The sequence below is a fragment of the Callospermophilus lateralis genome, chromosome 16 (genome assembly GCF_048772815.1).
Source record: "Callospermophilus lateralis isolate mCalLat2 chromosome 16, mCalLat2.hap1, whole genome shotgun sequence".
Lineage (NCBI taxonomy): Eukaryota > Metazoa > Chordata > Mammalia > Rodentia > Sciuridae > Callospermophilus > Callospermophilus lateralis.
In genome coordinates, this window is record NC_135320.1 from 38,769,929 (window position 1) to 38,783,568 (window position 13,640).

At 28.8% G+C, this 13,640-nt stretch overlaps 1 protein-coding gene across 3 annotated transcripts in view; it reads left to right on the forward strand.

Moving 5' to 3' along the window:
- Positions 1 to 11,965, forward strand: part of Zc2hc1a (zinc finger C2HC-type containing 1A) — a 42,065-nt gene extending 30,100 nt beyond the window's left edge. Inside the window, exons 8-10 of one of the 3 annotated variants that reach the window (XM_076835955.1) lie at positions 4,474 to 4,590; positions 7,447 to 7,554; positions 11,145 to 11,965. In XM_076835955.1, coding sequence (XP_076692070.1) covers positions 4,474 to 4,590; positions 7,447 to 7,554; positions 11,145 to 11,310 — 391 coding nt within the window. In that variant the 3' untranslated portion in view covers positions 11,311 to 11,965. The remainder of the gene's footprint in view (positions 1 to 4,473; positions 4,591 to 7,446; positions 7,555 to 11,144) is intronic. The other 2 variants (XM_076835952.1, XM_076835954.1) reach the window with 2 other exon arrangements.
- Positions 11,966 to 13,640: the final 1,675 nt, after the last annotated feature.

Below are 13,640 nucleotides of genomic sequence, written 5' to 3' on the forward strand. Positions count from 1 at the left end.
ATTTCCATTGGTTAAAAAAAATTTTTTTCCCCTTCTCTAATGAGTTGACTCATTGGTTGGTTAAATGAAGTATACATTCACAATGAATTTTGCAAAGCCTTTTTATTATATCAAAAAAGAATTGTCTTTTATGTTAGGTTATGGTGTTTGTAATGTTGCTTATGGTTTCATTTATAGTGATTATGAATTTAAGAGGCAGTATTTTCTAGTACTTCATACTGGTAATTTGATCACTTGGCAATATTAGCTTATACTTAACCACTGATCTTAAGTAGGACATGTTAAGCTAGGTAATATTAAAAAAAGGAGTGCTGATCTTAGAAAACTAGGCTTTTGCTTTCTACTATGCCACTAATTAGGTAGATGTCTTTGAATATATCATTTAACTTTGACAACATTCTGAGTCTACTTAGATCTTAAGGACGTTTCTTAGAATACATGACCAATATTTTCCTAAAGGAAAATGCTTTTACTATAAAGCAGAGATTTTGAACACAATACTTGTGTTGTTCTTATAATGCCATAAAGATTAAAAATGTTGTTGTCTCATATCTCATTAAACTGTGAATCATATCTGTTCAAATTCTCATTGTCCATTTTATGTGTTAAAAGAGGGTTTCCCAGTACTGGAAAGAGGTATCTGTTTCTGGACAATATATGCACTACATTAACCAGAATATTTCTATATGATTACATTAAGTTACAATCATTCACAACAGTTTAGTGGAAGATACCATGCCTATTGTAAAACTATTGAGGTGAATGATTTGTTTCCCTTGCTAGATTTTAAGCTCCATAATGACAGAGACCACCTTGTGACACATGAGAGATATACATACAAAGGCTAGCAGCATGCTTGCCATGTAGGTATATATTATACTTTTAGTGAAAAGTTTAGAAAATGAATTAATAAATTAAATCACTCATCTTTACACCTGTTTATACATCATAGCATTATGGTCCTAATGGAAGTCGAAGAACTACTTGAAATTTTTATGGCAACCATTTTTTTCCATTTAATCAGTTGATTGAAGTTTGAGTGAAAATGAAATTAATATGTCTGGTTAACTATAACATTCAAGAAATTGAGTATCTGTTCATATTAGTAAATGACATCACTTCAATGGCTTGCAGTTGCTTGAAGTCTAGTGTATGTACTCTTTAGTATGGTTCATTTTATTTAGGTAACTAGGGATCTATAATAGTTAGCATGTATTAGAGTGATGAAACAGAAAAATTAAGCTTTGCACTTGAAAAAATTCTCATGTTTGGTGATTAAATTCTAGACATCCTATGGGTCAACTTCAGCAGACTTTTTAAGAAGCAAAACATTCCAATGTAAACATTTTTCCATATTTTAAAAGATAATTATCTTTAATCCTAGGAAATTTTAGAAGTGTAATGAAGCACTAAACTTTTAAATAAATATTGCCACAGCCACATTTGAACTTTACACATTTGAGTGTTGTATAGTTTTGCATTGAGAACTATGTTTCTTTTAAGTATCAGTATATATATAAATATATGTATGTATATCTCTACTAATAATTTCCAGTAGCTGAAATATCAACTTTAAGAGATTTACTTCTGTTCAGTTACTATGAAAAATGTAAGACTAAAAAATGTAAGATTACTTTGGAGTTTAATAGATGAGGTTAAACTATAAATACGTATAAGAAATATTTTAACAAAAAAGTTGAATTTGCTCATACTTTCTTATGTTAAACTGTAAGAAACAAATATAGTTTTTGTATGAATGGAAGCATGTTTTTTTTCATAAGCTAATTTTTCCGATGTGTGTGAATTGAATTGTGGAACAATATTTAGATTTTTATAAACTTTTCTATCTTACTGATCTAGATTGCAGAACTTGGTTTGTTATGTGGATAAAAATGAGGTATTATATTAGGGATATAACTTTGCAATGGAAATAGAGTACTGATTTGTCTGTTAAGGCTTGATGAATTTAAAATTAAAAGTAGATATTTGACACATTTCAAAACTTTGACTACCTCAGAACATCATAACTATAGAAGTCCACAAAGATATTAAATGCTACTTGGTAAAATATGAATTCAGAAATTTTCTTTTTATTACATCTCAATTTACTATGCTTAGTATAGTCTTAGAAAAGACTTGGTAAATCAGAGTGAGTGATTATTTCCTAATTGATTTAGTAGTAAACAGGGACCTTTCTTAGTAAATTAGGAATGGATTAATGGCATTGTCAAATATTTCTTAAAATGTCCATTGAGTTGGATGAAGTAACATACCTGTAATCCATTTACTCAGGAGACTGAGAGCAGAGGATCACAAATTTGATATCAGACTGGCCAACTTAGCAAGATTCTATCTCAAAATAAAATTAAGAAAAGGGTTGGGGATAGGGACTTAGTTTGTGGCTCATCTGTAGAACACTTGCCTAGCAAGTGCAAGGGCCTGGGTTCCATCGTCAGTACCACATAAAAATAAATAAATAAAATAAAGATATTGTGTTCAACTACAACTAAAAAATAAACATAAAAAAAGAAGAAAGAAAAGTGTTGGGGATATAGCTCAGTGAAGGTACTAGTTTCAATTTCCAATACTTAGAAAAAAGAAGAAAAAAAGTTCATGAGGATGTGCATATTGTGAAAGCCTGCAATAATATTGTATAAAATTTTGATCACTATTGAGGTGTGTAAATTTTGGCTTTGATACATAACCTAGTCATAGCAGATTATAGCAGAACATAAGTTTAAGTCATTTTAATATAAAAATAACATTACTAACATTGAACCTAGGAAATATTTGAGGTGTGTGTGTTTATGTGTGTATGTTTGATAACACATATACACTCACATACACTAAGTTGAATTTTATAACAGAAGTATGTGGGAGAAATCATCAGTGGAACCTGCCTTTCAGTTAGGTTTTTAAAATCTGAAAATATTTGTAATTACCCTTAGATTTTTATTAGTCTATACATATCGTCTCTTAAATTGAATTTTGTTGATTTACTCTCCTCACCATATTAGAAAATCTGATTTTTTTTTTTTTTTTTTTTTTTTTTTGGTGTTCAGGATAAAACCCAAGAACTTGTTTTTGCTTGGCTAAAATTTTCCAAATTTTAATTTTAGTATCTGTTATCCTGAGAAAGATTTTTTTATACCTTATTCATAAACCACAGGTGCCCTTTTAAGATAAACCTAACCAGATTTGGAACAATAATGTCTTTTTAATAATTATTTAACAATTCAAAGAAAAAGCTAATTAATTCGAATACTAATAATCTTTTTCATTAAGAAACCAAATTTTAATATCAAAAATTTTATAAGTTCTGTTTAATATATATTTAAAGAAGGCAATTTTTAAATTTTAATTCCAAATTTAAATACTACCACCTGTAGAATATTAATACCAACTTTTATAAAGAAACATTTGCTATGTTTAGGCTACTGAAAACATAAAAATGAATATTATGTGTTCCTCCTCAGAGACCTTTATAATCTAGAAAAATGAATAGATTCTTTTTGGACATTAATAGTTTCTATTTAGTACTATGCCCCCAGAAATTAGCACAGTGTCTGACATCTGACACACAGTTGGTGCTCAGGGTTTATTGAGTTAGTGAATGAATGGCAAAAAAATGAATGAACAAACATCTCTTAAATAGAATGTAATTTGAAGTTAAGCAGTGTTATTCAGTAGTCATTTAAGGTAGTTTTAAAAATTTCCTAATTTTATTTGTTGGTGATGGTATATGTGATTCATTTATTTGATTGATTTAAAGCAGGGAAATAACCTTTAAACCTGCAGTTTGTACTTTATCCTCTAGATGGAGATCCTGTATACCTTTGGCAGAAAAAAAAATAGTTTTACATGGCATGCTTATTTAACATATTATGTATGATTTTTTAAATTGTGCATCTATGTTTTTTTCACATAGTTAATACTTTACTGTTTCCTACATAAAGTTCGGAAATAAACTCATTCTATTATCAGAAAGTCAGATACAAAACTATTTAATTCTTATTTTTAGAATCATAAAATGCAGGGAAATCATAGAATAAAATAATAGAGAAGAAAAGAGAAAAGGCTAAATAATTTGTGAATAATAGCGTAGTTCACTTCTAGTTTTACAAAATTTTCAGTGAAATATTTGTTGTCTTTCCTGATTGATTCCATTTCCCTGTTACGTGTGAATGTGGCAGTTGTTCTTATGTGCATCAAAACTGTCAGGGTGAACTGAATAGTCAGAATTTTGGGATCTAATCATGGATATTGTGTGAACTCTCTTGAGAATTCTTTTTAACATTAGTTGTTATACTCTGGAAGTCAGATAATTAAGGGATGGTAGTGGATTTCTGATGAATCAGAATGTCTTTTTCTAAAAAAAAAAAAGAGTGAAAGAAAGAAAGAAAGAAATTCTTTATATAAAGAAAAAAAACAGTAGCAATCTCCTTATGGGTACACCTTTATATATTTTAATAGTAAGATGGACAAGTTAGGCCCTCCACTTCGAACTGGAAGACATGTGCAAAGGTTGTATGACAGTGATACAAAATCAGACAGTGCCATCAAAAGACATGAGTTATTACCCATTTACAAGTAAGTATTTGTAACTCAGTTTGGTTAGTATTTTCCAGATTTTTAAAAGGCTTTATATAGTAGATTACTGTAACTCTTACCTTCTTAAAAAGAAATTTTAATCATTTTAAGCCAAAAAGTGCTAAATAATCTTCTAGGACTTAAACACTTCATTGTTGTTCAATATTTCTATTCTAACTAACACTGTTTTTAAGGCATGTATTTTACTCCATTGAATATTTATTTTTAAAGGGTTTAATAGAAGTCACCTTCAACAGTTGTTTTTATAGAGTTTATTAGCAGTGAATAATACTTTTGAAAAGAAAAATAAAGGAGAAAATTATGTCATGTAATATTGCTAAATTATCTATTAAGCAGACCTAGAATGATGTTAGCCGGGGGTAGGGCGAAGGTCTTAGAAAATAAACAAAGGATTCTTACTCTTTTTGTTATTAGGTGGCTGTAAATTACATATAAAACAGGGAAATGATATTACACTGTCAGATTCACTCCTTTGTGTTCTGACATAACTGAAGAGAGAGTGTGGCAAAAACAGTTATTTTTGAAACTCTACAGCAAGAGTCTACAGGGTTTACTAATTTAGACTTTTAGACTTCAGTACCAAATCTCATTGGAAATGATGAAGTTAGGGCCCAGTACATTAATTTACTTATTAAAATTACAAAATATGTTACTAAATAGTTTATTTTAAACCAATATGTATTACACATTCTGCTTATTATATATGTATGATATATAATAATAAATTTAACTAGTTATACAGTCGAATAAAGATGGGAGGAATCTTTATCATACTAGTAGCAGTCATGGGTTATTTTTAAGCAGTTAGTGATAGATCCTAGAAGGAAGACTTTGTCCTAAGCCATTTGTCTTTGTTACTATCTGTACCCTCTGAATCATATCTAAAAAACAAAAACAAAAACCTGCCTATCAGTAAGATGGATTAAAGTATAATTCTACAATGAAACTTACTTTTATTGTGTTTGAGCAAGCAAATTCTAGATAATAGATTTTGGGTAATAGTCTTCAGATTGTGATCTAGAAGAAAAACATTAATATTCAGAACCTACCTCTTAGAGTACATTATTAAAAACAAATGTTAGGTTATTTAATATCACAGCTATTAATGTTGATAATCTTGTATTTCCCTCTAAATGTAAACATTTTAAATGTATGTATATTTAAATGTATGTACTTTCATGGGTGTATTTGTGTCAATGGTATATCTTGGCATGCACATATTATAAGAGGTGATAGGATTTCTAATAAGATGTTCTAGAGCTTTAAAAAGGGGAGGAAGTATTCTTCCCAGTCAAATGCCATTCTTTGGCAATGATTTAAGAGATTAAATTCCTTAAAAGTCACTACAGTCATTCTACAACATCCCTAGATAGACTATAGAAATAGAGTAGAATGAACCTCATGGATGAACTTGGAAAGACTTTTTGAGGAAGTTTAGAGCATCCCATTCACATACCAAGGTGATTCTTTACTTACTCTGAAAAAGTAACTACCCAAAGCAACCACTTTGTAGAAGGTAGAATTACATATAATGTATGGGTGTTTGAAAAAAAAAAGTCAGTTATTACCTATGTGAATTTTGGAAGTAATTAATTTAAAATTTTAGGAGATTCTCTCAACTTTATTATGCAAGTAGAATAGGGACTATTTCAGTCAAAGCTTAAGAATTTCTAATCTAAAGGAATTTTAAAGAATATTCTGCTTGTGCTTATAAATGTAACATTGGTTATGTGTGAAATGAAAAATTTGACTATATCTTTAAAGAAGGTAAAGGAACTAATGCTTTATTGAATATTGAATCCTGGCTTTACAGCATATTAACTGTTCACCTTGGGTACGTTACTCAAGGGTTTTTTGTCTTATTTAACTCATCTATAAAATTAATCCTTATATGTTTCATAGGATTATTAGGATTAAATAAGCATATATATGCAAAAACAACCAAAAATGTGTTTGGTATGTAGTAAGCATTATTATGTAAGTATTAGCTTGTATCAGTGACAATAGTATTAACGTTAGTATTAGTAATGGTAGTAATAGTATTATCATCATCACAAATGCTAAATGTTTATATATATTTAGGTCTTATAACTTTCCTATAAATGATCATTTTATCAGTGAATGAACTCAAAGAGGTTAATCATATCTCAAAGCTGGTCAGTAGCAGGATTTGAATCTAGTTTTATCTGATTGAAAGCCTTGTAATGTTATATCATCATTCAACTTTATAATCTTTCTTTGATTTCTGAGGTTTCAAAATGGGAATTCAGTGATGATTCATCCAAGTCTCCCTGGTAGTAGATACTCCAAGCTGTGTAGTTCTTATGGTTAAGTTTCTAAAGGGAAAATTATATTAACCTATTTATTTTAGTTGTTCCTTTGAAGACCTTTTATAAGTTGAGTATTATCCTGTAAAGTGATTAGCTAATAGTTCTTATACTTTTAAGTCATATCTCATGCTTAGGATAATAATAAATTGCTTGTTTAATGCATTATTTAATAGTATGACTAGTTATTTAACAGGAATACATATATGTTTTGAGGCATGTAAAACTTTATACTTTTAGAAACCTTTCAAATTTTAAATTTCATGTAAAGTGTGTAAATATTTTAATTGACTTTTATTATCTGGTCAGTGTTATTGAATGAAAATGCTTTGGTTTATCCTTAATATTAACTATAGCTTGTTTTCAGATTTAAAATAATTATGTGAACTTTTATCTTTTGAGCTTTTCTGTAGCATCTAATTATCTTTCTAATCATGTAGATAGATAATTTTAAAAATAAATGTCTATATTCAGTACTTTTTCATCATATCATTTCTGTCTCCTCTAGAGCTAACATCAAATCTCGAAATACCACACCACCTAGTTTGGCAAGAAATTCTGCCTCAGGTATACTTACAAACAAAAGAAAAACATATACTGATAGCTCCATAGCCAGGTATGTTTAGCTTTCCCATCCTAAAACCAAAATAAAAATTGAGTGTTTGTAATTTTCAAAGTACCATGTAAAAAATAGATAACTGGATATTTATAGATAATCTGATTTTTTCTTTGTTATAAGATTTAGTATAGTTTTCAAGTTATACACAAAATAAATGGTTGGGAATAACATCATTTTTGTAGACTTTGTAGATTCAATTATTGTTTTAATGCTCAGAGATAATTTTTTTCAATTCTATTGGATTTATTTGGGTTTTTGTATTTCAATTTTAACAACATGGTTTTTTTTTTTAACCTCATGAAGTAGAATAATAGACCTGTGGACCACTGCTATTATCATTTTCAGCACATTTTAATATTTAAAACTGATCTCTTAGGTGATTATCCATGTACTGCTCTTTCTAATTTCTCATAATATGTACTTAACTTTGGCATTCACTGTTTTTTTAACCATATAATATTCCATAGATATTCCAACTTCTTCTGGAAAGCTTTAAGGCAAAGCACATAAATCCATGGTGAGATCCAATATTAAAAAAAAAAAAAAATCTTCTAAAACTGAACATGTCCAGCACTCTCCCAGAGATTTTGTTATCTTTGGTTTGGAGAGTGGGCATTCTCATTTGCCATATTAAAAACTTTAAAAGTAAATCTTATGCATAATTAAGAGATGAAAAATCATAGAGGAATTGATGAACTGCTGTCTTTCCAGCTAGATTCTTTAATAAGTACTTATTGTCTCTCTAAAGTTTTTGATGTATACTAAATATCAAAGAAATGAGCATGTTTCTTGGGAGTTTGAAATGTGGTTTCAATATGTTGTTTTAATCTGTGTAGATTTCAGTCTGTTTCTCAGCAACAGAAAATGCAGTTTAGAAAGATCCCTACAAAAACACACTCAAATTTAACACACACAAATATATAGGAATCAGTTTAAAAGCCAAGCAAGAACTTTAATTTTGGTTGAAAAAATTTAGAAATTTCAAAGACAACTTAAAAATTTAAATAAATATGTATTTTTCATAAAATAGAAAGTTTAATATCATAAATCTGTCATATAAAGCTGTCTGTACTCCCCCCCACCTATGGTGCAATTTGCAAACAAAATTCATGAGTCTTGACAAATTGTTTTCACAATATATATGAAGAACAAAATCCTAAAATTGGCCAAGACAAGTTAAAAATAATAAGGCATGAGTGTGAGTGATATAGTAACTAAGATAGTTAGTTTGATATCAATTCAATGAAAGACAAATAGAACAAAAAATCTGGGTGGAGTGGTTAGAAAAAAAAACATTTCCACAAATGACTAGAAATCATCCATATTTTAGAGGTAGCGAAGCATATTTCAGAAGTGGGCATACTGGGAATAATAGACATGTATATGTGGAAAAAATTTTTACACCTAAATCATCTCAGGTATTTAAAAAAATTAGTTGCAGAGCTGGGTTTGTACAGCACTTGCCTAATATGTGCAGGGTCCTGGATTCACACACAATAATTTATAAATTCATTAAAGTCCTAAATACGGAAAGGAAAGCTATTTGGATTTTAGAATAAGACTCGAGGAAGTATCATTATCATTTGAGTTAGGAAAGAATTTCTTGAATAATTTAGCAAATACTAATTGTACAGCAAGAGATTGATATGTTTGATCATATTAAAATGAAAAAAAAATTGCTGTAAGACTCCCTGGATAAAGTGAAATAGCATGATGGATTGGGAGAGGATACTTAGCATATACATAAGTAAACAAATTATAACCCAGGACATATTAGGAATTTCTACAAGTGAAATAGTGAACCCATATAAATAATACACCTGGTTTTGATGGAGATAGGACAGGGAACCTAGGAAATTCACAGTGAAAAAAAAAATACAAATGCCAAAGAAATACATAAAAAGATGTTCAATTTCAAAAGAGGTCAGAAAAATGTATATTAAATCAATAGTAGGCTACCATTTCACTCTTGTCAGGTAAGCAAAAATGAAAATCTCTTAAGAGTACAAACTGTTAATAAAACCTCATAAAGTGAGAAACCTCATGCTACAAGTGGGAGTTTACATTTTCTGATCAGTATGTAGAGAAATTTGGCAGTATCTACTTAAGGTGAAGTTTTGATATTGTGTTAAATATGTATTAATGTATGAACATTTCCTCAAATGTATGTATCGTAGTATTTAAAAGATCTTTTATATTTTGAAGTAATTCTTATGTATTTCACTGACAATAATGCTGCTTTATTTTGCCTTGGTACTTTCCTTTGTTTGGTGTTTCATCTTTGAATTCATTAGTATTTTCTTTGCAACTTAAAGGAATTATGCTGATGCTATTAATTTACTCTCTTAAGAGAATGTGCTTTTAGTGTAGAAGATTATAATTCTATAACCCTTTTCCAGTGGGGCTATAATCAAGAAAGAGTAAGAATTATTCAACCACATAGAATGCTCACATTGTGTTCATTTTTCTTTCTTTGATATTTAGATCCATAGTGGCTTTTCTTGAAAATACAGTAATTTTTTTTAATCAACCTAACCTGTTTGTATGAAAGAAAGTACCCAAATTGGGGGGAGTATGCTACAGTTCTTCAGTAATTACTTCTGTATAAAAAAAATTATTTTTCTATAGTGTCATTCTTATAATCAGTGATTTAAGAATCCCCTTTCTTAGAAAAACACCTGCCAGGAAGGAAAGTAAAGATGCCCGTATAGAAAACAAATAAATGTTTTTCCAGTTAATTAACATTTGATCAATAGAATCTGAATTTTTTCTTCTCTTTTTTTCGGTGATGAAACCCTTTAAATTCAGGCACTTTGCTCTAAATTTTTGTTGGGGTATAGTTCTGCTAAATTATTCAAGAAATCCTTTCCTAACTTAGATGATAATGAGACTTCCTTGTGTCTTGCTCTAAAATTTTAATAACTTTCCTTTCCATATTTAGGCCTTTAGTGAATTTATGACTGTTTTGTTGTTGCTGTTGTTGGTTGTTTTTTTTTTTTTTGTGTGTGTGTGTGTGTGTGTATGTGTTATATGGTTTATAGATTGAACCTAGGACCTATTTTGCCTTCATACTATGTCTTGTTAATAAAGCCTACCCTACTAGTGCATGTATAGAAATTTGTTAAGGATTTATTGCATCATAATAATCTAATGTAATTGAATAATAGAATCAAAATAAATAATAAAATATAAGTGACCAAAGAGAGAGACCTAGAATCTAACATCATCCTCAGGTCTGGGTTGCTGTTTTTCTCCTTATAAAAATGGTTTTGCAGAAAGGACATTGTAAATCTTCCTTTTCCCATTTTGTGGTCAATGGCTACATATTGAACAGATGGAAAGTATGGCTTCATTTGGTCATGATCAATTCTCCTAACAGTGACAATTGTAATGTTAAAGCAAACATTTGGAATTAAAACATATACCAGCAGAGATCCTTTTTTCACTTTATAAGAATATTAAAAACGAAATTAAGCAAACTTTTAGTTAGATCTATTTTTCAAGGGTTCTAAGTTATAACTATTGAATGATGTAAACCTTTATTTTTATTTTATTTTTATTTATTTTTTCTTTCTCTACTGCTTCAGGCCAGATATAGACTATGCATCTTCATTTAATGGTGGAAACATTAAAGGCATTGAAGGAAATTCATCTGGACACTTACCAAAATTTTGTCATGAGTGTGGGACAAAATATCCTGTAGAATGGGCAAAGTTCTGCTGTGAATGTGGCATTCGAAGAATGATTCTATGAACAGAATCCCAAAAGAAAGAGAGCCAGGTTGACAGTTTTATGATCATTGCTGCTTGAACAGCTAGAGTATATCCTCTAGTTATTTTGTGCAAAAACTATTCAAAATACCTTTTCCAGTAAGTTTTGGAGCATAATTCTTTTGCTGTATAATGTGTGTTTGTATATATTTGTATATATACTGTATATAATAAATACCTGATACCCCAAGCTGTGCCATTCAAGGAAATACTCATTAACCTCTCAGAAAATTACTTCAATGGAATCATTAACTTAGGTGTCACCCTTCGGTTGTTGTTAATGCATATTCAGTGTACCTCCACAAATGCTCCTTCTCTGGTGGTTGACCCTTCAAACTTTAGAATAATCACAACTTCAAGCAAAAAATCAGAATAAACATTATTGGTGCTATCTGCAGATAATATCATAGTAGGATGGACACTTGGAATTTTGTAATTGAAGAAACTTTTCATTATTATTAGTTGATGTGGGGTCATTTTGGTATTGAATTCTCCAACAACTAATATTCCTAAAAAATGAGAGAAAGAAAAAAACCTAAGATCTATTTTTACTCTTAACTTGTGACTTATTAATTAATTATATAATTTAAATATGATTACACATTCTGTGAAAATGTAATTATGCAATTTCCTTTTCAGAAACACAAAACTAAAAATACAAATACATTTTATTCTATTTATAACTGAATGTTATTTTTGTACTTCTGAATTAGTTCAACATATACTTCCAATAGTGTTCCAAATTTCACTTATTTTATTTTTCATCATTTGTCTGAAGAATAGTTTTAATTTACTGCTATATTTTTGCAGTATTTGAAAGTGTAACTCTTTAATGTAAGATGCCCAAAATTCTTTCTGAAATCTTACATGTTTACCCTTTTTATTTCTGTGTTTCTGAATTTTTAAGAAAGTAATGGATTTTAAAGTAAACCACCTTATCTAATAAATAATAATTGTGTAATTATTCATTAGTTTTGAGCATGCAGGTAAAACGTATTTGGATTTCAGTTTCTTATAGTACACTTAGAGGTAGTTATGAGTAGGTTGAGTATCTCCAATTTTTTCTACTCATATTTTCTTCTTTACTGTTTAATGTTGAGATACCATTCATATCACAATGAAAGAAAACCACTGAAAATGTATTGTTTTGATGCATAGTTGATTTATTATGTAATTAAACATACACAAAATCTGTATTTTCTCTTTAACTTGACTAGCATAGAACTTTTGATCACTGTCACTCTCACTGTTACACAATATTTAGCAATAGCTTTCTTTGATGGCTTGTGCAATTATATTTAGTAATTCTATAGTAATTCCAGATAAAACCCAAGTGAACTTTCTTTTATTGTAATGGTACAAGCAAATCTTTTATATTTTATGTATTTTCTAGCTTTTATTATTCATATCAACTATAAAGATCAATGTAGGAATATTTTAAAATTTTATTTCTCTGAAATTTATTTAGTTTTTGTTTTGTTTTAGTTGGGGCAGGGGTATGACCTTAGTGGTAACAAGAATTGTCATTTTACATACATTATAGTTTCTTTTCCTGATATTTCATTTCAGTTGTTTTATTCAGCCATGTTGATTTAAAAAAATCTTGCTCAAGTAAGTTATAATGAATTTAGAAGACTAATGTACATATTAGTTTTCCATTTCAATGACTTCTGTCCTAATTGTTATAAATCATATGAAGAACTTTCAATTCTTATTTATCTAGGAATGAACACTATTTTCTTTCAAGTATATTTTTGAGACAACCTAATCTTTTTTTTTCTGCTCACAGAGGAGTAAATAAATGAGTTTAAATAAATTGGCACATATTTCTCACTGAATTTTGCAGTACTAAAATTATTATAAACAATAAGTAGGTAAAATAAACTTATGACTTAAGAAATGTTGTGAAAATGTATTTAAGTGCATTTTATATTACTTGCATATTTTACTCTCACATTAATTTGTTGTACAATAGTTTTTAATCAATCTTCCTATGCATCATTTATTTTTATTTATTTGCACAAGTGTTTGCCAATGTGGTAGAATGATAAATGATTGTAAACTTAAATTTAAAATGTAAAAATTGCTTCTATATTATTCTGAAAGTTATTAGCTTGAAAAAGTAAGATTACTGTGACTACTGTTGTCTCTTGTTCATTGTTTTTTATTATAAATATCTTCATTTTGAACCAATTCAATAAAGACACAAAGCATAAAAATGCTAGTTGTTATTTATTGATGTCTTATCTTTTAGCCAAACATAGATAGATAGATCAATAGATAGATAGATAGATAGATAGATAGATGCATGTA